The sequence below is a fragment of the Phacochoerus africanus genome, chromosome 7, assembly GCF_016906955.1.
Source record: "Phacochoerus africanus isolate WHEZ1 chromosome 7, ROS_Pafr_v1, whole genome shotgun sequence".
Classification (NCBI taxonomy): domain Eukaryota; kingdom Metazoa; phylum Chordata; class Mammalia; order Artiodactyla; family Suidae; genus Phacochoerus; species Phacochoerus africanus.
The window spans coordinates 5,306,892-5,331,664 of record NC_062550.1 but is presented as its reverse complement, the minus strand read 5'-3'; the positions used below and the strand labels follow the sequence as shown (position 1 = coordinate 5,331,664).

General features: G+C 51.5%; 1 protein-coding gene across 4 annotated transcripts in view; it reads right to left on the bottom strand.

Annotated features, from left to right (window-relative positions):
* Positions 1 to 24,773, bottom strand: part of EFCAB6 (EF-hand calcium binding domain 6) — a 236,080-nt gene that overhangs the window by 33,586 nt on the left and 177,721 nt on the right. For all 4 annotated transcript variants that reach the window (XR_007135738.1, XM_047786044.1, XM_047786045.1 and 1 more), the window contains exons 22-25: positions 18,251 to 18,445; positions 13,197 to 13,352; positions 4,852 to 5,047; positions 1,559 to 1,750 (exon numbers count right to left, since the gene is read on the bottom strand). Coding sequence is in view for 3 of the 4 variants with exons in the window: in XM_047786044.1 (XP_047642000.1) it covers positions 1,559 to 1,750; positions 4,852 to 5,047; positions 13,197 to 13,352; positions 18,251 to 18,445 (739 nt within the window). In the remaining variant the exon portion in view is untranslated. The remainder of the gene's footprint in view (positions 1 to 1,558; positions 1,751 to 4,851; positions 5,048 to 13,196; positions 13,353 to 18,250; positions 18,446 to 24,773) is intronic.

Genomic DNA, 24,773 nt, shown 5'->3' with positions numbered 1-24,773 from the left:
TGGAACGTACACAGCAACAACGACCTTAAATGTTAAGGCACTAACTGCCCCAACCGAAAGACACAGACTGGCTGAGGGGACACGAACACAAGACCCACACCGCGCTGTCCTCATGAGATGGGAGGGAGGACGACCCCTGAACGGGGCGTGTTCACTCAGGAGAATTCCTTCCTTTACAGGGTAACACCCTGGCTAAAGCTGAAAATGCATGATATTAAGCAAGGAAACCCTCAGTGCCAAAGACAGGATTCGACGCAACCACCACAAACACAAAGCTCTAAAACAGGCACGGCGCTCGGCGGCTTTCTTAGGAACATCCTTCTGAACGGCACGGATGAAGATAAGGGCGTCCCCAGAGGAGAGGGGCCGAGAGCCAGACCGCCTGGGGCCACAAGCCAGCGCTACCGCTCACCTTGGGGCGGCTGCGGGCCAGTGACCTGATGTCTGTGCCCGGGGTGCTCACCCATGAAACAGGGCGTCACGCGCACGTGCCTCGTAGTGAGAGCGAAGGACTGACCTGAGTTGACGTAGAAAAGGGCCTGAGAACAGGGCTCGCCCTCAGAAAGCACGACAGAGAGTTTGCTGCTGGTGTGGCTTCCACCAGGAGCCTCAAGCCTTAAAAGCGATCTGCGGCTTGCTCTCATGTCCAAGAATGGATTCCCGATCGATGATCAAGGAAGGACGTGGGAACTCGAGTGTTCATTACAGAAACGTGTACACCTGCCACTGACTGAAGGCCTAGCTCCTGGGGGGCAGTACAGTATATCCTGGCACAAGCCTGCTGTGATTTAGCTGGTGCGTTATTTTCGGATTTTTCACGTCTGTTTTCATCTTCCCTTCCATGAGGCTGGGGACCATGGCACCTGTGGGTCCGTTCTCACCCAGCACGGAATGGCGCCTGAAGAAATTCAAACGGGCGGAAACCAGATCATCACTGTCGCAAATGATGTCGGTCCATTTTCCTTTCGAGATGGAGAAATAGCCTGGGCACAAAGAGCTTGTGCCGCTAGAGGAGTGGTCCCAGGAAGGAACAGGCGCCCTGTGGTCAGCCATGCACCCTCCTCCAGGAAGCCCTCCTAGATTGTCCCCAGGACCCTCTCACCCCAACTCCACGCTTCCCCCTACCCCAGGCTTGGCTGCTACATGGCCCAGGGCCCGGCACATAGTAGGTCCTCACAAATATTGCCCAGGTGGAGCCCAGTTCCCTCACTGCTGCCTCAGGGCCTGAGGCGCAGCAGCTCTCACTTCTCTGAAGACCAGACCATCTTCAGGGATCTCAGATTCCTAGAACTCTAAAATAACCAGACAAGAGCAGGGTCCCTCAACTTCTCTGAAGTTATAAAATAAAATAAAATAACTTCCTGATAAAGTAGAGGAGACATATGTACCTCCTAACGGTCGTTGTGGAATTTATATCAGTTTTTCATTTATAATGAACTAATTTAACTGAGGCGATTATCAATGTATCTGACGTGGTTTTAATCGGTAATCTATTTTGCACAAGCGAATTTTAGCCCCCTTTCAAAAGGAAACGCTTGTATGATGCAGGTATTCTTACCTCCTCCAGGTAACTGCTGAAGTTCTGGAGAAAATACTTCCAATTTATATGGGGGGTTAGATGAAGTCTTAGTTTTCTCAGAAAGTAATGATACTGGTTATCTGCTAGTTTGTAACAGAATTCCTTAAGAACTTGTCCAAAATCGGAGGCCTTTACAAACCCAGTGTCCTCTTTGTCCAATGCAGAAAATGCCTACAATTTAAAAAAAAAGGGCAGATGTTACTGTCCAGGGAATATTTCAAAAATATTTTAAGTATTGCTTTTCTGAATGGAAATGGAATCGTGTAGGTGCGAGTGCCCTGCAGATTTTAAATCCCGAGGAAACACACATGGACTGAGAGACAGACAGGATGCGACTGGTGTAGGAGCTGCCGTGTCACTGGGAAACTCGCCTTACTCACTCCCACCTGGATTCGCAGAGGAGGAGGAGTGAACGAGGAGCCGGTCCTCGCCTGTCCCCAGGAGGCCAGTTCTACAGAGAAGAGAGGCTCCCGGGGTGAAGCACCTGCCCGAGGTCTCTCTCCATCATCAAATTCTTGCTCCCGAATGAAGCACCTGCAACTGGAGGCCCAGGGGCAACCCGGCTGTGTCGGGGTGCGTGGGGCAGGGGTCTCACGATTTGCTGAAATGGCCAGGAGGGGAAGTCACTGGACCACCCCACCCCAGGGCTTGCACCCTGAGACTGGTGTCCTTTCCTGGTCTCTGGCGGAGACCCCACGCCCCGCACCTGTGCCAAAGGGGCTGGGGTAGACATGCCAACCCACTCGTATAGCGGGCAAACCAAGTGCAAACATTTGCTAGAAGAAGAAAGTACATTCTTTTCCATCTGTTGAAACAAAATCATGCCCTTCTACTGCACTAGAAAACCTGCATTAAGTGGTAGGTTAAGATCTTATTGTTTTTTAAGGGAGAATTGATGTGCTGGCAGACCCAACCCCAGATGCCCCTGCGGTGAATTCTCATTCAGGACTAGACACACCCCATCAGTCCACGGGGTGTTATATGCCTTACCCCGTTAACCTTAATACTGCCTGGCTTCAAGTTTGCATTTAGCCTGAGGTAACACGACACAGCCCCGTACAGGGGAAACCTGTGGCGCCACAGCCAGGAAGTGGGCTTTGACCTCGGCTCTGCCACCCACGGTAAGCCCTCAACCTCTCTGAGTTTAACGTCTTCGGTATAAAAAGAGGGACTTCGCAACTCATGCTGTTCCAGGTTTTACTGCAGCAACCTGAAAACGCCCCTGTCCAGGGACCTGGCATGCAGGGGATCTCAGCAGACGTCAAGGAGAATGAATGACGGTCAAAGCAGAGCCAGCCGACTGAGTGCGTAAAGAGGTGTTAGAAGATGCTCCGGCCTTGGGACCTGCACTTTCCTGGGGCTGCGTGATGCCCCCTCTGTCCATCCAGCCTGACAAGCCATGGGGTAGGTGTGCGAATCAAGTGTGCAAAGGCTCAGGGACAGATCAGACCCTACAACGTAAGGCATTGCTTACAAATGTAAGGCTGCACTGAGACGCGTCTCCAGGGACAGGTGTCCGGCACCCTCTCCTAGCCCCACCCCGAGACACTGCATACGCCCCTCGCCTCGCTACCTCACGCACCCCCTCTCCCTCAATCCATCTGCCAGTCTCCCAGCCAGAGACTCCCTCTCTTGCTTAAAACCTCGTCTCCAGGAGTTCCCATGGTGGCTCAGCAGTAACGAACCCAACTAGTCTCCACGAGGATGTGGGTTCAATCCCTGGCCCCGCTCAGTGGGTTAAGGATCTGGCATTGCCATGAGCTATGGCGTAGGTTGCAGATGCAGCTCAGATTCAACCCCTAGCCTGGGAACTTCTATATGGCAAAACAAAACAAAACAAAACCCCAAAACACCTCATCTCCTAAGGAGTATTTCTCAGAAGTGAGAACCACTGTTCTTCCCACAGGTTCCACGGACCTGGGTTTGAGAAGCATCCTGCCAGATGTGAAGTGATGCTACTTTAAACCGGAAGAGGGCAAAGCCATCCTGCAAATGGATTTATTTGGCCTGCACAGGGCTTTTGACAAATCTGAAATATGTGCCGACATTTAGAAATCAGGAGGTTTCATAGCTTCTCATGAAATATATAAAGCTCTAGCAAAGCTGGGGCCATTTTTCAGCTCAGCAACCACTGATGGGGGCTGAGGAGAGGCTGCCCTTGGGGCGGGGCTGTGCCTCTAGCTCACTTCGCCACCACTGGCCCCTGTGCACATCCAAGTTTGTAGTCCTCACGGGTGACCACTGGGCCAGGGCAGCCGGCTGTGGAAAGGTGTACAGATGAGCTTTCTAGATGACTCGCCATGTGCTCATGCTAATTTCTCTCTGATCTTTAGGTAGTCTTTGAAATAAAGACACAAAAATGCTAAATCCTCAAAAAGAATTCCTATGGGCAAACAATATCTGCTCTCTGAGAGGAAGGCATTCCCGCTGGCATTCTAGAACGTTCACAGGCTGGCTGTCTCTGCCTTTCTCCTTCTTTCCCACTGACCCCTTATGTCTGGACTCCTGGCATGGAGCGGGCACAGGGTTCCACGAGCAGTTCTCAGCGTTTGGTGGGTCTGTGATCCTGCAATCCTGCTCTGACGGTGCTGCCTGGTTGGCGTCTGCCCAGCATCGCATGCGAGGCCCTGGATCCGCCATCTCACTAAACTGCAAGCCCTGCCCTCTGCACATGACATCTCTCTTTCCGCAGCTGCAGCTGCAGGGAGAACGTGCATGTAGACCCCCGTGGGGGCCCAGCACCTCTCCGGGGACACGGCCAGAGCGCTGTCTTCCGAGGACCCCCCCCCCCCCCAGCACCCACTGCCATGTAGCTTCAATGTGGGTGTGCTCAGGGACACCCTCCTTGCACCCTCCCCACTCCTGGTCACCACGAGCGCTTGTGCCGCAGCCCAGCCCCGGCCAGCCTCTTCAAGGGCACCCGACATCTCTCATCCCCCAGCCTGAGCTCACAGGGAGGTGCCAAGCTCCCTCTTATCCCAGGCCCCTGTCCTCTGCCTCCTTCCCTGGAACCCCTCGCCCGCATCGCAGACCCAGACCAGGACTTTGGCCATGTGCTATCACCGCGGCTTTGCACAGAGCAACAGTGGATACACGCTTGCTCAAATGAATAACCTGATCTCCACCAACGCATCGAATCCTGATGCCCCCAGGAGAGTGGACGGAGGTGAGGGGTCCAGGAGGAGGGGGAGGGCTGACGGTGGTTTTCCAGGAATGGGCCTGAGCACCAGAACCTCAGTTGCCACAGTGAAAGTGCGCCCCGCGTGTCATACCGTCGACAAAGCCTGACCCGAGGCGGCGACCACGTCCTGGATGCTCTTCAGAACCTCCTCCGGATTCAGGGTCGCAAAATTGATGGGCACACGCTCTTTCTTCTCTCGCGGCTGAGGCCTTGTTGTCTTGCTGTTCTCCACTGCTCTCAAGAAGTCGAGGTAACTGATGGAATTATCATGCCAGCTGATGCCCCAACTTGTCCCCAAAGAAAGAAAACACTATGTTAATTAAAAACCCCATCACTTATTCACTCAACAAACACGTGCTGAGCACAGGAGAGCGTGGAGAACATGGGTGACATGGAGACACTGTTCCCTGGCCTGCAGGTGCACGTGTATGGGTTAGCTGTGCCAGCAGACAGGCACACAAACACAGCGGTGGAAGGCACCCGGGGAGGGCTATGAGAGGGAGGGGGCAGGGCCACTGCCAGCTGTGGGGCCACAGAGTGTCCTGCCCTGATGATCCGAGACTCGAGGCTGGACAAGAGGGCTCACACTTTGGGAGAGCAGAGGATGGGAGGAGGGGGCCTGGTCCTGGGACTGAGGCAAACGACGGTGCTTCGGCAGGGGTGTGACACTGCAGAGGGGTATCCTGGGAAGATGAATCTGCTGGCGATGTGACGGCGGAGGCGATGGGGAGGCAAGGTTTCGGGGGAGGGAGGATGGGGAGGCGCCGTGGTCATGGAGACCTTGGCTAACGAGGGCCTGCACCGAGACGCAGCGGGGAGGCCGAAAAAAAGCGAAATTCCCCCGAGAAGAGAAAAGGAAAAGAGGCACGGAGTAAAACAGACAGCGACTTCTTTTTCAAGAATGGTTGAAGCTACGTTGTCAGCATGAAAGTGCTCAAAACACCCTTTTATGAAACCTATATGGCTCTGCATTTTCTCAAACAGAAATTCCACCCAGCAGGAACTCCCACGTAGAAAGAGGCTTCTCCCTGCCCTCTGCCCAGACGCGGAAGAGGACTCCTCCACATTCTCAAAGAATACACGGCAAGAACAAATCCGAGTTTCATGAGAATACAGAGCACATGTATTAAGGATGTAAACTAATTCAAAATGCAGCGGAAAAAGTTCCCCTTTCTGTAATTGAGATTCCCTAGGGATTGCTGGCCCTCGGACTCCCGCCTTTCTTGCGACAGGATGGAATGTGCGTCAGAGAAGAACAGCTTTTGGGGTGTCGGGGAGACAGAGAGAAAAGTTTCTAGCGACTCGGATGTCAGCTTCTAAAGAGAAGGAGCCAAGAGCTGTGCTTCTCCAACCTGCAGCTGCAGAGCCGCCTTCCACGGGCCCCGCATCGCTGGCTCGCGCGACGGAGACACGGAGGAAAAGGATAATCAGCCCTATTTCATCAGCAGCGTAAATTGCCAACTTGGTATTAAAATTTAGTAATAAAATCAGATGCATATGCTAATCTCAGTGTTATTTAGAAAAGTCTATTTTGGATCTAGAAAAGAATAATCTACATATAATTACAAAGAACAGAGATGTTTATCATCAAGAGGTCTTTGAGAAGAAACAAGCAACTGAGCAATGGTTCCTTATGAAGGTTTCGGTTCATAAAAAAGTTGATCACCCCCTTGACAGGTGGACTGCAGAAATTCCACAGCCCTTTTGTCGTTGTTTTTAAAAGGATCAAGCCTAACTACGCTTTAACAAGACTCTCTTGTAATCATTTAGTTAATTATTTATCTGGTGCTATTTTTCCGTGATTTATGTCCTGAATGCATTTGAATTCTTGTTCAGTTGGAAATAGATTTAGTGAGAAAAAACTCTGTTTAAGGGAGAAAACATACAGGCTTTTGAGGTTGAGATGGTCCTTCTTTCCCTACACACACACACACACACACACACACACACACACACACACACACACGCATAGACATTGGGCTTCTTTCAGCTCAAATACCATTGAGTGCTATCCTTCAAAATGTAACGGAAGATTATTTTCTCTCTAGGATTCTATATTCTGGCAAGCTAGCAATCTGTGGGAAGGAAAAACAAAATTTCAGACAAAGAACTCAGGAAATTTATTTCCTGTCCATCTTTTCTTGGGAAATCACTTCAGGAAGTACTCCAGCAAAATAAAGATGTAAATTAAGACTTGAAAAAGATCTAAGATATAAGAAAAGGGATCTGACCCGGGGAAGTAGCAGGGAGAGCCCCCGACGTTCTTTGGTGGCAGACCTGGAACAGAAGAATGGAGGGGGGGCGGGCTCCATCTAGGATGGAGGGTGCCGGGGAAAAGCCACAGAGCAGAAAGTGGGACAGAATTCTGCAGAACAGCTGAAGGTTGACGATGGGGAACTTTACCTGAGCCTCGTGTTTGGAAAACAGCAAAGGGTAAAGAAATCACCCTGCACTTTATGTGCTTGGGAACAGCTTCCTACGCAGAGAACCATCTTTCCTCTAAGCTGAGAAACGATGCATGGAACCCCCCCCCCCGCCCCCGCCACCCAGTTTTCCTACAACAAGGTGGACACAGAGGCCTGGGGGTGGATCACTGAGAAGCAAGCTAAGTGTCATTCCCTACTTGGACGCTGACTATTATGAATTATGCATATTTACATAGTCATAATCATGAAATGCTGTTCATTGGGTTTTGTGTTTTATAATCCACCAAGCAGAGAGAACCTCGCTGAGGCTGGAGGACATTTAAAAGTTAAATTTAACGAGATTTGCCAGAGAGAAATTGTAGCTGACAAACGATGGGATGTGGAGTGGGAAAGTGAAGAGCGGGGTGGGGAGATCAGACATACAGGAACTTGGAAGTGTCACTCTAAACCTTGCAATGAGAGAGAACCTGAACAAACTAAAAATCGGTGTCTTTTCTTGGTCCCATCACAAGTGGACACAGGGCAAAATGTCACGTCCCCCCCCCCAAATCTGGAGAGAAGGGTGAATATCAAGAATTACAGTCAAGATCTGCTTTCCTGGACCAAAAGCCTTTGGAGCTACAAGCTGGCAGGATACCTAGATGGTAACTTGAGCAACAGGTGGAGGCTGCGTGTGGACCACCATGAGAGTGAGAAACTCCTGGGGGCCCAGTCTTAGGGATCCTCCCTCACGTTCATGGGCTTTATCTTCAAGAATACCACCAGGTTATCACAGTGAAAATCTGAGGATGGTCCCCTCTTGGCTCTGGCAGGGGAAAGAGAAGAATAATCCTTGGGAAATATGGTCAGAGCCTTCTCCAAAATATTTTCCATGGGAACAGATATTACAGAGCCTTATCCCATCTGGGGGAAGGGCAATTAGCAACCCAGCCCCCTCTAGACTTCCTGTCTCCCTAAGGGAGAAAAAAAAGCTATGGAACATATCTGAAGTTTGAAGCCCAGGGACTCAAGCCCACTAAAAGACTGAGATCTAGGAGTTCCCACTGTGGTGCGATGGGATCAGAGGCATCTCTGGAGCACTGGGATGCAGGTTTGGTCCCCAGCCCAGCACAATGGGTTAAGAATCTGGTATTGCCACAGCTATGGCATAGGGTGCAACTGCAGCTTGGATCTGATCCCTGGCCTGGGAACTCCAAATGCTGTAGAGTGGTCAAAAAAGAAGAAAAAAAAACCTCCTGAGATTTAATCATAAGGGTATAGAATCTCCCCCCCCCCATTTCCTCACCACCATAAGAAACCAGGTCCTGTATAACAGTGGATTACAATGGAAAGAGTTTCAAACAAAGACTCTATTTAAGGAGGAGTTCCCAGGGAAGCCCAATAATAAAACAGGAGAGACAAAAGCAAGGACACTGGAGGGAATCAATGACTTTGGCACTGATAGCTACAGCAACATTAAACACAGCCCAGAGCCTACCTGAATTAATATAAAACCTCTCACTAAAGACCTTTTTACCTCAGTTCCTATTACCTGATATGTCATGTCTGGCATTCAACGATAACAATAAAACTACAAGTCATGCTAAAAGGCAAGAAAAAACGACAGTTTGAAGAGACAGTAAATCAAGCATGAGAACCAGTCACAGACATGACATAATTTGGAATTATCAGACAGGGAACTTAATAGCTATCTATGACTCAATTGTAAAGGGGTCTAGTGGAAAAAAAGTGGGCAACATGTAAAACAAATGGCTAATGTAAGCAGAGATGGAAACTCTCAGAAGGAATCAAAGGAAATGCTGGAAATTAAAAAAAGAAACCAGCATAACAGAAATGAAAAGTGCCTTTGATAAGCCCATCAGTAGACTGGACATGGTTGAGGGAAAAAAAAATCAGTGAGCTTAAAATATGTCGATAGAAAATTCCTGGAACATACTCATGTTGCAACAGAAGAAAGGCTGGGGGAAAAATGTAATTATAATGTATACATGTAAGGATAACCTGACCCCCCTGCTGTACAGTGGGAAAAAAATAATAATAAATAATTAAAAAAAAAGAAAATTCCTGGAACAGAATACCCAAGAACTGTGGGATGATTTCAAAGAGTGGAACATTCACGTAATTGCAATACCAGATAAAAAGAAAGGAGCAGAAAAACACACATTTGAAGTAATAATGGCTGAGAATTTTCCAAAATTGATCACAGACATGAGGCACATTTCCAGGAAGCTCACAGAACATGAAGCAGAAAAATACCAGAAAACTATACCTCAGCATATAATATTCGAATTGCAGAAAACCAGACAAAGAGAAAATCTTGAAAGGAGCCAGAGAAGGGGAAAAAAACTTATCTTCAGAGGAACAAAGATAATAATTACATAGGTCTTCTCATCAGAACGCATGCAAGCAACAAGAAAGGGGACTGAAATATTTACAGTGTTGAAAGAAAAAAAAAATCACCAATCTAGAATTCTATAGCCAGTGAAATTACCCTTCAAGAGTGAAGAAGAAATAAATATCTTCTCAGACAAACAATCACTGAGTAAATTCATCACCAGCCACCCTCCCCTTCAAAAAATGCTAAAACTGGGAGCTCCCTGGTGGTCTAGTAGTTAGGATTTGGTGTTTTCACTGCTGTGGCCCAGGTTCAACCCCTGGTTTGGGAACTGAGATTACACATCAAGCTGTGGTTAAAATGAAATTTTTATGGAGTTGTGGCTCACTAGTTGTGGTAAGGAACCCAACTAGTATCCATGAGGATGAGGGCTTGATCCCTGGCCTTTCTCAGTGGGTTAAGGATCTGGTGTTGGTGTGGCTATGGTGTAGGCCAGCAGCTGCAGCTCTGATTCGGCCTGTGAACTTCCATATGCTGCAGGTGCAGCCCTAAAAAGAAAAAAAAATGTTAAAACACAGTTTGCTGAAAGAAGGAAAATCAGATCATTCAGAAATGTGGATCTACCTAAAGAAAGAGCATAAGAGAAGGAATAAATGAAGGCAAAATAGAATCTCTTACTTTCTTATTCTTAGTTGAGCTAATAGATAATTGTTCAAAATAACAATAAGTGCATTGGGTGACTACAGCAGGTAGGTACACCCTGCACACCTCAGAGCCTCCAGAGGTGGGCTGCCAGCTACGTCTAGAATAGGAATGAAAGTGGGTTAAAACAGGAGGACTGGCTAAAAGCTGGTGTGGGAGACAATTTGACCCCATGCCCTGCCCCAGGCTCCAGGTGGGTGGGTGCCCATCCCCCACCTTCCCACCACCCACGCCGAAGAGCTGGAGGTGGTTCTCTGGGGATGGAAAGTGTTTCTCAACTGGAGGGTAACGGCTGTTCAAGACGGGGCGGGTTTTTACTGAAACGGGGAGTAAAGTGAGTTTATATACTGACTCTACTTGCTTTCTGTGACTCTCTCATATAATTCCACAAAGTGGGTGGCTTTCAACATCACACATTTCTAGGCCCTCAGGAAGAATCAGTTCTCTGCCTCTGTCAGCTTCTGGGGGCTGCTGCAGATCCTTGGCTTGTGACCACAGCACTCCAATCTCTCCCTCTGTGATCACTTCTGGGAGAAATCTCTCTCTTATAAGGGCACTTGTGATCACACTTGGTTCACCCACATAACCCAGGATCACCACCCTTCTCAAGATGCTTGACTCAATCACATCTGCAAAGACCCTTTCTCCATATAAGGTAACATTTGCCAGTTCTGGGAATTAGGACCTGAATACCTTTGGGGGCATTATTCAGTTTATCAGACTGACTGTAGAAAATTCCAGCCTTCTTTTCCTGGTCAACTCCCAGAGGGCTGGCAGCAGGAGACGAGCAAGTCTTCTTGGGTTGGTTTGACAGATTTAGAGAAACAAAGAAACAAACACAAACCTAGAGGGATATTTGATTAAGTTAGAATTTCAGATGAACAAAAACAATTTTTAGTATAAATATATACCTAATATTGCATGGCACATTCTTTTTTTTTTTTTTAGGGCTGCACCTATGGCACATGGCAGTTCCCAGGCTAGGGGTCAAATTGCAACTGCAGCTGCTGGCCTACACCCTAGCCACAGCAACAATGGATCCTTAACCCACTGAGCAAGGCCAGGTATGGAACCCCCATCCTCATGGATACTAGTCAGGTTCATAACCCACTGAGCCACAAAGAGAACTCCTAGCACATTCTTATATTTAAAAATTGTTTATCTGAAATCCAAATTTAACTGGGCATTCTATGTCTTCCCTGGGAAATCTGACCAGCCCAAAGAGAAAGTTTTAAAGATTCTGACACTGAGAAAACCCAAGGAAACTACCTACCAGATTACCTGACCAAAGTAGTTCAAACCAAAGTAACTAGTTCTAGCCATCGTGTGCAGAACTTCTAATCTGCCTCTTAGTATCTCGCCTTTTTTTTTTTTTTTTTTGGTTTTTAGGGCTGCACCTGCGGCATATGGAAGTTCCCAGGCTGGGGTTGAATCAGAGCTGCAGCTGCTGGCCTACACCACAGCCACAGCAGCTCCAGATCCTTAACCGAGTAAGGCCAGAGATCGAACCCACACTCATAGTCAGGTTTGTTACCACTGAACCATGACAGGAAATCTTCTCACTCTTGATATGAGCATATTTTTTAGGAAAATGTCTAACATGGAAGATAGTAGGAAAAAAGCAACACCAAAGAAAGACTTCTTGGGTAAAGAAAACTTAAAATCTATTCTTCATATCTCCAGATATGAGATAGTGCATCTATGAAACAAGAACAGGATGCTATAGGAAAGGAACACTCTGAGAACAGAAACAAGTTCTGGTAATGAAAACTATAAGTATGATTAGCAGAGACAAAAATCTCAAAAGACGAGTTGGGAACTAACACTGAGGAAATCTCCCAGAGGGTGGAGCAAGAAGCAAAAGTGATGGAGGACAGGAAAGATTTAAAAATATAAGGAAACACTCTAGGTGGTCACTAATCAGTAATGATAGGAGTTTCAGAGAGAAACGAACAGGAGAGGAATTCATTAGTGAAATAAATCAAGAAAATTTCTGAGAAATCAAGAATGTGAAAAGGGCCATCCAAGAAGAGGAAGCCAGTAGATTTGCTGATGTTTCTGAACACACTGGAAAGAGCTTTCACAAGCGGGGGTGAGTTGGGTTCGATTAGTAAGAAAAAGTTCACAGAAACTAAGCCAACAGAAAAAAAGAATAAGACAATTATTAACTCCAGGGAAAACAAAATGCTATACAGGAGAAGTGAGCAGCTGGTCACAGTAACATAAGCCCTGAAGGTTGCACTGAAGCCAAACTGTGACGCAGCACGACAGGGAGCCCATGGCGGTAAAGGACGCGTGCGTTTCCCTGGGGTGGTGGAGGCCGAGAGGGTGAGGTGGTTGGTGGTAAGGGATGGGTGAAAAAGAGTTAAATCCGCTCTTCCTGGGAGGAAGTCAGTAGACACTGCCTAAAGTGAAAAAATCAAGATGTAGTTGTAGGAGTGTGTCGCTTGGAACCACTGAGTGAAGTACCAAAAGATAGGAGTTTAAAATGTTGGAAGCTAGTGGTTCAGGGGAGGAGGAGATGGGGAGGGGGCTTCTGTTTCTAATAAGCCTTGGGGGTCGATCTGACTCTTGCCCAAGTTCACGAATAACTTGGGTAATGTAAACATAATGTTTAAAAAGGATGATTACGCTGCTAAGACGTACCAGGAACAGTTACGCATTTGTCCAGTTGCTTTCTTTTTGCTTTGGGTTGTCTCAAATCCATTAGAACCTAGCCCTGCCAGTGGAATATGTAAAGGTCCTTTCTTTCTTCTTTAAAAACTGAGGTCACATTGGTTTATAACATCTAAGTTCCATGAGTACAACGTGGTACTTTGATGTACAGATAGAAACTGAATTTTGGGTGCCGTGGAGGCTGTTTCAATGCCAAAAGCCTCTCTGAGTGGACAGAGAAGAAGAAATTCAGGAAAGCAACGTGACAACTTGGTTTTTAGTGCTGTGGGAAACGGAGCCAACTTTGTCAAAGAAAACCTGTTTAGAAGGTCAGTCAGCTCCTCTTGCTTCAGAGAACAACCGCATTCCTGCAGCAGCTTCTGCAGCTTGCAGAAGGATATGGAGCCATTTTTAGGTTTATCTAGCTTGCTGAGGGCTTTGCTGATATCTTGATAGTGGTCCTTAAGCTTATCCCTGAAAGAAAATACATTTGAGACACAGGCTGAAGCCGGGAAAACAAATGATTTCTTTAAAGCCGGGGTTTCATGATCATTCTAACGTGATGCTTTGACGGCCCACCTGACAACTAATTTTCAAGATGCTTTGCCGCCTTGGTGTAACATTTACCTTGAAAGGGATTCCGGAAAAGTGACAAGTCTGTATCATTGCCATTTTATTATTATTGTCATTAGCAAAACTATGTTAGAGAAATTACAACTTTGTCTTTTGATTAGAATTAGTACTTTAAAAATGGAGTCAAGAACTTAAAAATGCAGTGATACCAGAGACAGGGGGAGTACACCGCCAGTCTCTCGATGAGGATTTGGTGAGCACCTGTCGGATGCCAGGGACTGCCCAGGTGCTGGAGCACACCAAGCGAATTTAGGGAGGGAGCATTTACATTCTGGGCCAGTGATAAGCAGAGGGCAGAATGCAACTGCACGGTGGGTCAGAAGGTCAGCGGATGAGCTGAGAGCTGGTGAATGGGGCTGAGAACGCCCACGGTGGGGGTGGCTGTGGTTCCCAGTAAGGGGTGCAGCTGGGTCTCACTGGGAAGGTGAAACTTGAGCAGAGATGGCAGGTGAAAGACTCAGTGGGGATTCATTTACCCCTGGAAGACCTGTCCGGGCCCAGGGATGGCCAGCGCTAAGCCCCTGAGGCAGGAATGCAGGAGCTGGGAGCAAGACAGGCGGGGAGCCTTGGCTTTATCAGTGTGCTCTGGGGCGGGGGTGGGGGTGGGGGTTGGTCCAGGGACCCCTTGTGTACTGTCAGGCGCTCTGTTGTTAAGAAACACAACCATCATTTGTGTGCATCGTTGGGAAACCAGGAGCTGTGCTGTCTTCATGTAGCTTCTCCCATTTATTCTTCTCAACAGCGCTGCAAGGGAGCTGGGTACTTATCACCCCAATTTTTTCCCTTTTTAGGACCGCACCTGGGGCATATGGAAGTTCCCAGTCTAGCGGTCCAATCAGAGCTGCAGCTGCCGGCCTACGGCACAGCTCATGGCAACGCCAGATCCCAGCCACATCTGTAACCTATGTTGTAGCTTGTGGCAACCCCAGATCCTTAACCCACTGAGCGAGGCCAAGGATTGAACCCGCATCCTCATGGATACTAGTTGGGTTCTTAACCTGCTGAGCCACGGTGGAAAGTCCCCACTACCACCTTATAGGAAGAAGACAGGGCTCGGCCAAGCTTTCCCTTGCCGGTGGAGACAGCGTCCAGCTGCGGCTCCTGCTCCAGCTCGAGGGCTAACTTTCTTGAATGTGTTCAAGTGTCTGATTCAGTGTTTCAGGAAAATTCTTCCCAGACTTAAAAAAAAATTGCTGAAGGGCTAAAAAGTGTGGACGTGTTTAAGAATCAGCAGTCTTGCACCCAACCCAGGGTGGACTGATTCTGTCCCATCACCTCAGCTCTGCCGGGTCTCCAGAGAGCTCTTCCCTGAACACTCAGCACTGCGCTCGCTGGACCCAGGCTTGGCTATGGGTTCTCACCCAGGGAAGAGAATAGGCCAGAAATGCCAGACAGGAAATCTTTGCTGGTGATTGTAGCCACCTCTGATACGTATTTGTGGAGAGGACAGGCCTTCGAGGATGCTTGGGAAAAAAATCACCCATAGCAACAGAAAAGTGAGACATCAGAAGAGGAGGAGGGGCGGGGTCCTGGGCGGGAGGGGAGCTCCGTGGGTCCCTGTCTCCCTCGCTTCTAGACCTCCAGTTCCGAGCTGGCGGGCGTGCGCCTCCGAGCAGTTGGATCGAGTGAAGGTACACAGAGAGCAGCCACATCCCGGGTCCCTCGCAGGCGTGCTTGGAATCCGGTCCCAGGGTGCAGAGTGATTGCTCCTCGTCTCGACTGCACTCTACCACTTAATCCTATAAACGAAGGTATGAAAAAACAGCCAAACTTGCTGGAGATACATATTTCTAGAAAACTGAGGCGTTCAGCATTTCTTGGGCTGGTTTCTAGGCAGTAATTATTTCCCCTGCGGAGCAAGGATGCGCGCCGGGCAAGTGGTGAATCGGAGTGTCGGTCCCGCCACGTGGCCAAGCAGCCCCCCGGGTCAGCCGACACATGGCCTGGTTCCCGGTCTGGACAACAGGACTGGCGCGCACAGAGAGGCCACTGTCACCGCCAGCGGGACGGCCACAGGGTCCCTCTGACACACAGCCGGCTGCACTCCGGGCCAGCCGGTTTTGCTCCTTAGCCTTCAGTCTGCATTTTAGAGCAAGTGGCCCCGCTGCTGGGGCTGCTTCACTCCTGCTGCTCAGCTTCTGAATCTTCACCTCCGACTCGGGCAGAAAGGCACAAGGCATGGAAAATGCATATGGGTTGAAAAAACAATTCTTCTTACTATTTCAAACGTATTTAGGCCACTTCAAACAAAATCAGTTCTCTTAGTAAGAGACAGATATAAAATCTCAGTCTCTTTAACCAACACGACTCCTGCACCCTCATCTCACCCGAGCTTCAGTGAAAACGAGGACGGACTGTCCGGTGGGGCGGTCTGGGAGCCCCACTGACACCGGAACGGGAAAGCACGCCGTCCTGAAGGGCAGAGGTGCTCGACGAGGTCACCCTCCGACGTCGTGGAGAAAACAGAAGTCCGCGGTGAATTCCATCAATCGGGCTCCTCGGCGAGAGCGCGTGGTCTCTGGGGAGGACCGGGGACCGTGAATTAGCCGAGCCTGGGGCTCGGAAGTGGCCCGTGGGTCTTCCAGCCCCAGATCCAGGCGAGGAGCAGAAACAGGAAGAGGAAGCGGCTGCCGGACGAGAGCGTCCTCTCAGAGCCTCATTACGCACAAGTGCGGGGCCGGGGGCTGCCGGGGACGCGCGAGCGGGTAATGAGGCCAGCCCTGCCTGGGAAAGACGCTTTCCACGTGTTCATTAGTTTTATGGCGCGTTTGATTTATACCAATCCCGTGCATGCTTTTACTTGAAATTTCACACACCCAGTTCCCTGCCTTCGGGCTCTGAAACTCAGTAACTGAGACATCATTGATGGCTGTGTTCAAACGGCTTCTCTCTTAAGCCCCATTTAGCCTTTACGTTTCATCCCTGTGTCCTTGGAGGGCTTCTTTCCTCCGGGGATCCTATTTAGCAAGCGCTCATCCACTCCTCCAGGGGCGGTGGGGACAGAGCTGAAGGGACAGACAGGACACAGACAGACACAGAGGTAAGCGTGCCCGCCGGGAGCCCAGGCAGGGCTGCGGAGCAGAGGAGGGGCCCAGGCCTGGGCCGCGCTGGTGGGCGGCTGCCAAGGACAGACGGATCGCAAAGGGCTGTCTCGTTGCTTCAGGGTCACATCTAATGTGGCACAACTTTCTCCCAAGTCTCATGTTTTTACCGGGGCCTCACTGACACGGAGCGCGATGGTTGTGTCGGGCGCACGGCATCGAGACGGCGCGGCTGCGCACACAGGGCCATTTCCAGCCCCACCGTCCGCTGGGCGAGGACCTGGAGGACTGACTCTCAGCACCTTCCAAATACGCAGCACCTGCCGCTACCGACTCCAGTCCCCCGGGTACCCCTCCCCCGGACTGATTCCTGTTGTAATTGGAAGCTGCATGTTTTGTATTTTTGGACCCCCTCCCCCCACTTCAGCATCCCTCCCGCCACGCCCACCTCTGGCAACCACCATTCTTTCCCATATCAAGGAACTTGTTTTGTTTTTATTTTTATTCATTTATTTTTAAATTATCATTGTTATTATGTTTTTGCATTTTAGGGCTGGACCTGTGGCATATGGAGGTTCCCAGGCTAGGGGTCCACTTGGAGCTACGGCTGCCGACCTGCGCCAGAGCCACAGCCACAGCCACACAGGATCCAAGCCTCGTCTGCGACCTAAGCACAGCTCACGGCAACGCCGGATCCTCAACCCTCGGATCGAGGCCAGGGATCGAACCCGCAACCTCATGGTCCCTGGTCGGATTCATTTCTGCTGTGCCGTGACGGAAACTCCTTGTTTTGTTTTTAGATTCCACTTATAAGTGAGATCGTGTGGTTTTGGCTTTTCTTTGTCTGACCTGTTTCACTCTGCATAATTCCTTAAGGGTCCATCTATGTTATCATACATGGCAAGATTTCATTCATTTTATGGCTCAAAAATATTCCGTGGTGTATTTATACTTTCTTTAAATCTTTACATACCACATTTTCTTTACCCGGTGTGTAAAATTTTAAACATGACCTTGGTGACTGGTTTTTAGATTTTGAAAAGACTCGCGCACAGTCCCACTCGCCAAATGCAGCACACGCCCTTCCGCACGGCATCTCCTGGTCCCTGTGGACCATATACGTCAGAGTCGCTCCAAGCACAGTGTGCAGACTGTTTATAATTTCATCGTCAACCAGCCTTCTAGCACAAGCGTTCCCAAAGCCTCGCCGATGACAACGGTAAAGGGCACGCCCCACCTCCTACTCTTTGGGGCCCCCTCCATAAGCCAGGGATTGACAGATTCTGTATGTTTCTATTGTTGAAGACACACTGCAAGCCATACCTTCCACCTGCTAAGCTGCTGGCCTCTTCGGCTTTATTTCTTTGGGATTAAGTCCCTAACGTAGGAGTACTCAGTTGCAGAATGTGACCTGAACAGGTGTGTTCTCACGGGGACTGTTTTCTAGCTGTTCAGAGCAGAGGCCAAGTGCTTAGGTTAGCCAACACCTCAAAGGTTCAATGTGCAAGGGTGACCCATAAAAGATGACTGACCTGAGAGGGGGACTGGGCCAGGTGGGGTAGGCTTACGGCCCTTTAATGCCTTTACAGCTCTGCTTTCTAGAATCCACAGCCGTGAACAAGTGTTATAATTTCAGGACAACTTGGGCAGCAGGGCGCCAGGCAGGGCCGGCTCCCGGGGCCGCAGGTGCGGACTCACCTGGGCGGCACGGCCTTCTCCGTGCTCTGCTGCAGCTCTCGGAGCTCCTCGTGTACCTGCTGCCGCTTCGTGAAGTGACCCATGAAGTTGAAGTAATCGTCTGCGTAGGGCCGGTGAACATCTGCTGAGTAGCTGATCCCCAGCTTCTGCAGAAACTCTTGGTAAGTGACGTGCCCTCTTCCCTCGGTGTCGTAGCTTTAAAGACAAACAAACACGGACATCGGTGGCTGTCAGGGTTTTAACCACGTCTGCCCTGATTCTGCCTTGTTCCTCGCCCTCCGTGTGCCCTGCAGACCTGCCGCATCGGCCGCCCCCAGGGGACTCGGAAACGGAATCTTGAGCCTCACCCCAGACCTGAGCTGAATCTGCTCTTCTTTTTGGCTGCAGCCCCGGCACGTGGAAGTTCCCGGGCCAGGGGTCGTACCTGTGCCACAGCAGTGACGATGCCGGATTCTTAACTCGCCACCAGGGAACTCCTGGGTCTTCTCTTAGCGAGACCTCAGGCGAGCCACAGCCTCATCCAAGTTTGAAAGCCACTGCTCCCAGCAACAGGACCGTCACCCCATGCAAGGCGATCTTGGCCCACCCCAAGAGGACAACCAGGTTTAGCCACCTGTCCTTCTGTTAGAAACATGACTGTGACCACGGAAAAATAAAATCAACCCTTCCATGCATTGGACAGGTGTTTTTAATTGAGCACCTACCTGTAAGAGGAGCCATGCTAAGGTGGAGAAGAAAATCCCTCAAAAGGCATATTCAGCCTTAAAAACTCAAATACACAAATGCCACTTGATTCCAGTTCCCCATTTTCTTTTTGAAGAGATGCCAATTACACACAACCAATGAGCGAGGCAGTGAGGCAAACAAGATAAGACTTCTGCTGTGCTCCTTTTATGTCATTTTCTATGATTGGGGTTTTTCTGAGTTCTAATTCATTAGGAAAAAAAAGGCATAATGGAGGGTTTTTATCTCCCAACATTATTCAAATAGAATAGAATTACTTCCTTAAAAAAAAGGCAAATTGCCAATTTTCTTTAAAGAACAAAAGCACGTGTTTTCACGGAGAGATCCCGGTCCTCTAACGGTGCGCGTGGCGCTTGCGGAGGTTTTTCCCCAGATGAGCGCGGCGTTACAAGGCCCGAGGCGCCGTGTCGACAACTGTCTCGGGCGTGCTTCTCCACCAGGCTGCCCGTCGGGCGGTCCGTCTGACGGAGCAGGCGCGCGGACGTTTCTCCTCTGGGAAGCAGAGCCTCCCTCGGCCCGCAGACCCGCGAGATGCCGCAGGCGCTCTGGCCCCCACGCTCGCCTCCGCCACATGAATCCTCTGCGACCCTTTCCGTTGAGTAATGGTGGGAACAGTGTATCGATCAACCCGACGTTCTTGCCCTCTAGGGGAGGGTGGTGGGTAGAGGACAAAAGGGGGACGTCTGGGCAAACGTTGTGTGCAGAGCGTCGGAGCTGGACCGCCGTCAGTCCCTCCCGAAGGCGCCTCCTGGGCCGGAACCCCCACCACCGGCCCCCCTTTCTCTGCACCCACGAGCCTGCAGCTCCCTCGGGCCACATGTCTGATTTCCACCTGCCTTGCCAGCATCCAGGCCTGTTTCTAGAAGGGAAGGAGCTTCCCCTCCTGTGACTGAGAGGCAGGGAGGGCAGCGAACCCCAAGCCTGAGCCCCGCCCCTCAAGGCCTCACTCGCTCTGGCTGCTGTTTCCTCCCCTGCCAACAGGGAGGGTGCTCTGAGACCCAGCGTCTGGGATCAGCACCCAGCTGGCTGTCTTTGTTCTAAGCATCTGGGAAGCCCTGCAAGACCCATCCAGGTGGCTGGGATCAGTGTGACTTTAGTACGTGCAACCCCCCCCCCCCCCCGCCCACCGCCCAAAGTCCCATTCTCCCTTTATTCAGTGCATCTTCCTTCCAGAACAAGACAAAGCGACCCACCCACAAAAGGAGGCCTGCGGGGGCCCCCAGTTCCTGAGGCTTGCTCCGTGGCTTTGTGTTCCAGGCAGCATAGAGGGCCAGTGCCTCTAGCAAACAGCTCTCCCCACTGCTGGTGGCGGGAAGGAGCTTAGTTTTCCATCCATGTACCTGGGAAGGAGGAGGGCTGCCATTTCTTGAGCTTCTAGGGTGACCCGGGGCCACAGGGCTTCCCCTGAACCGTGTCAGGCCTGTGACGAGCCTTATGCCACCAGAGCCATGCTGTGGTCCAATTTCTCCCGGAGAAGGAAGCTCCCCAAAGGCTCCCCACTCCCGGAGGAGGGCGCCTGAAAGGACGTGCACAGACCACCTGCCTGGCAGACACCTCTGCTGGACCGTCTCTCTCCTTCTGAGGCAAGAGTACAGTATTTCAGGGGTCCCCTGGTGGCTCAGTGGGTTCAGGACCTGGCTTTGTCACGGCTGTGGCAGGGGTTTGATCTCTGGCCCAGGAACTTCTGCAAGCCAAAAAAAAAAAAAAAGGAACTGTGTTTCCAGTGCTCCTGGGTGTGGCGAGGATTGGGGAGGGGGTGAGTGTGTGTGGGGGCTTGGACCAGGGTCCAGTGTTGGCCGCTGCTATTCGCCCCCCAAAGGCTCAACCTGCCTCTGGCTGCACGGTTCAGTCCAGGTCTCCTCTCCCTGCTCGGTGGCCAGATTCTTGAGGAGAAACCATGCCGCGTCTATCCTGACGAGCAAAGTCCTAGCTCCCAGCAACGCGCTTCACAGAGCGTCCATGTCAACACCTGTCCACTGAGCTAAGGCTCCGCAAGGGCACGGGTTCCAGAGGAAGGGCTGCCTTCCCGGCGGGCTACGCTCGAGAGAGTCCCAACCGCAAACTCCAGATCCCGACACTTGAACTGAATGAAAAGACACTTCTTAATTACTTCATTAATAAAGATCGTAAACATTCCGTTCCCGTCTCCACGGAACAGACGACCAGACCGCACAACCGCAGCTAAAATACCGTTATGAGTGTGAGTAATAAGAGAGTTAATTCTGCTTACATAACCTCACCCTTCATTAAAGAATCCTTTGTGTAACATTAAAAAAAATCAACTTGCCTATAAAGGTTGAATTTTAAAATGGTTCGGCAACAGATGTGCCAGGAAAAAAATGCGCACATAAACAGAGGACTCATAAAAACATGCATTTGCATATGGCAATGGCCACTAATTTATGATATAATCAGATTACTCTGCCCATTTATTGTACGCTCAGCCATTCGGTCGCACACACGATGTGAATATATTCACATCCATTGCTTTGCTCAGAGTCTTACTCATTTATGCTCAGTGTAAGCGCGTGCCTCTTACACAAGTGACAGAAGAATCTTCCGACTCTGCTGACTCCGGATGCAGAGGGTCTGGCGGACGCCCCGCTGATGACCCAGGTAGCAGGTTCCTTCCCCGGGGCCTCCTTCAGGCTGAACCGGTTTGTCCCTTTAACCCTCAGGGAGCCATGCTCACTTAACCGGCTCCCTGCTGTCCGTCCCTGCGCAGTTCCCGGGGCCTCCGCCCAGCCCTGGGCTGTGGGCTGCTGCGGGCAGGAGCGTGTCGCTCTGGGCTGAAGCCACCGAAGCCCGTGTGGGCCCGTGCTCCGCAGTCCCCCGCGGACCCCGCTGAGGGCACAGCTGGACGCCAGATCCCGAATTACCACTTGGACGGGAACTGCTCAGAAGAGCCGCTAGACATGCTAGACTTGGAGTGAATAAGAAATACACCCTCCCGTGCCAAGTCTCTGAGATTTGGGGGTTAAGTCACTGATTTCCTCCTACGGCATAAATGAGACGCTCCAGACAAATCCGAAGTGCGAACCCCGTGCACCTTTCAGGTGCTTCCTAAATTCTGAGGGAATAATGGAGGCTGACAATTTTTTTGGTCTCGATTCTCATGCTCTAATTCTGCGTTTTGTGAAAGAGCTGAATGCTATGTTCCTGCTCACTTCCACCTACCCACTCATGGGGGCTTTCCTCTTCTGACCATCAGACCCCGGGAGTTGGCAGAGTGGGTCACACAGACCCCGGGAGCTCCCCGGCCTACCTGGGTTCCAATCACCCACACACCCCTACCCCGGGGGAAGGGGATGCCCCCTCCCTTGGACGGGCAACTGCACGAGGCTCCTGGTGCCTGGACAGCCCATCGCTGGGCCCCACCTCCTGCCCGGTTACACAGAGGGGGCCTGGGAGGGAGGGGACCAGGGTGAGGCAGGCATCCGTGTCAGTAAACACGGAGCCACGACAGCAACAGGCCAGGACGGGGCGTGCGAGTGAGGACGGCTACCTGAGGTCAACAGAAACCCTTAGCGTGTGGACGGAAAAAACCACGCCACCGAGGTCATCGTCTCTGCTGAGTGGGATTTGCTGCTTTCTAGTTGCTGTCTTTTCTGTTCCTTACGCTTTTTTTGGCTTTTCTGCCTCTTCTAAAATGAACGTGCACTGATACCGCAATCAGAAAATAACTGCAAGTCGCCATGATCTTTTGGCTACTGATTTTTACGCTTGTGTGTGCCAGGTACCCTCATTAGACGGTTTGGTGCCTGTAACCACCCCAGGGGAGAGGTGACTGAAGCTCAGAGACGGCGAGTCCCTGACCCAAGGCCACACAGCTCAGTCCGGGTGCCCCGGGGCAGGGCGGAGGCCCCACTCAGAGCACAGCCCGCTGCTGCGGGCTCTTGGCCACTCGGGCGTCTTCCTGACTTCTGGGCATCCTCATCAGACCATCCAAAGACCATCTTAGCTCCTCGTCCGGCAGCCTCTGTTCCCAGGCTGTCAAGGCTGACCTTCACTTCCTAAATCTCTCTCACACCCGCCACCTCCTGCCCAGTCCTAGCACCACCCAGGGAAGGTCCCCCCGTCCTCTGGCCTGGACCACGGACAGCCTCTAGCTTGCCTCCAGGCCTCCCTCCCTGTCTCCGGCAGTTCATCCCCTCCTCATGGGCAGTGATCTTTCTAGAACCCGGGCCTGCCTCCATCTTTCTTTGCTAAACACTTGGCCCTCAGACCAGAGTCCCGCCTTGCCCTGCCCTTCACGACATGGGTCAGCTGATGTGCGACCTTCCCTCCTGCCCGGCCACCCAGGTTACCCACAGCCTGGAAAAAGATGCCCCCTTTTTCTTTGGGCTGGACGCTCCTCTGTGGCTCTCAAGCCCACCCTGGTCCTTCTGCACGCCTCCCAACTGCCCACGTGCCTATGCCCAGGAAGGTGCCCGTCCTGGTGGGAGGAGGGCAGGGCCGAGCGTCTCCAGGGGCACCGCGGTCATGGCTGGGGCCGGGGCTCCAGCTCAGCACAGAGGCTGAGATTCTAGCAGATTCTGAGACAGCCTCAGGGGCGGCAGCCTCCCCTCTCTGCCCTCCAGTCCCTGGTGGGGGCAGTGTCCTTGTCTCCAGGTAAACCCCCCGCCCCCGCCCCCGCCCCACTCAAACAGCCCAGGGGGTGGAGCTTCCTGGCCTCTGAGGAACAGCTCAGTCCCCTGCCAGACCTCCGGTCCTTCTGCCATCTGTGTAGTCAGTCTCCACGTTAAGTCCTGCTTGGCCATAAGTGTTAGAGCGGTTTCTGCTTTCCTGCCCAGACACGGGTGGATACACTCCTGGAGTTCCCTCTGTCTCCACTGCCTCTCTTCCCATCGACGTCAGAGGTAACGCCACATGCATGGACGCCATCGTGGTCCCCTGTCCCCATTTCTTTTCCCCTGGACACCCATCCAGGTGGCTTCTCCCAGCCTTCCTTTCAGGGGATGCAGCCACGGTGGATTCTGGCCAACAGAACGCAGGCAAAGTGACGGCCACGTTTCCAGGCCTGGTCCCTACAAAGCTTCTGCCGGTCCTCTCGCTCCTGCGCTCGCTCCCCTTCTGTGCTGGTGGCACAAAGGATCAGGGGGAGGTGGGACTCCTGGTCACTCAGTGTCTGTGGCTAGAGCTCCCCTAGGCCCACCCCAAATCTGACGTCATCCTGGAGCAAGTCCGGGGAGGCTGCCCTTGTTTGTCGCCGCAGCTTGCCTACCCTGACCCGGGCACCACCTGAGCGAACTCAGCAGAGCAGAGTGAGGCACAGAGAAGTTAAGCTATAGGACAGGCGCCGCAGAGCTGTCGGGTGGAGGCAGGAGTCCTGACCACAAACTGCTGGCAGAACTCTCAACCACCACCACCCACCGAGCGCAGCGGGCAAATGAAAGAAGACAAGGGCCTGAGCTCAAAGAGTTTTCAGCAGAGGGTAGCCAAGCGGGCATCTCACAACGTTAACAGATGTACAAGAAACTTCAGCCCAAAGCAGCAGCAGAGTCTCCCTCCCGTGAGAATGCAAAGCTGCTCGTCCACGAGTTGGGAGAGGGCTCCTCGTGCTCTCCTCACACGGGAACCCCCTCGGGGACCTGTGACTCCCACACACCTGCAGCTCGCACCCGCTCCTGGCTCGTCCCGCCCCTCTCCGTGCAGACAGCAGTCTCCCGAGGCCCAGCCCCACCAAGCCCTTCTCTGAACTGCTTCCTGACTCGTCTTCCCAGAGCCTGGCTCGGGCCACATACTGCCCCGCTCAGACCTGGTTGTTCCGAGCGCCTGG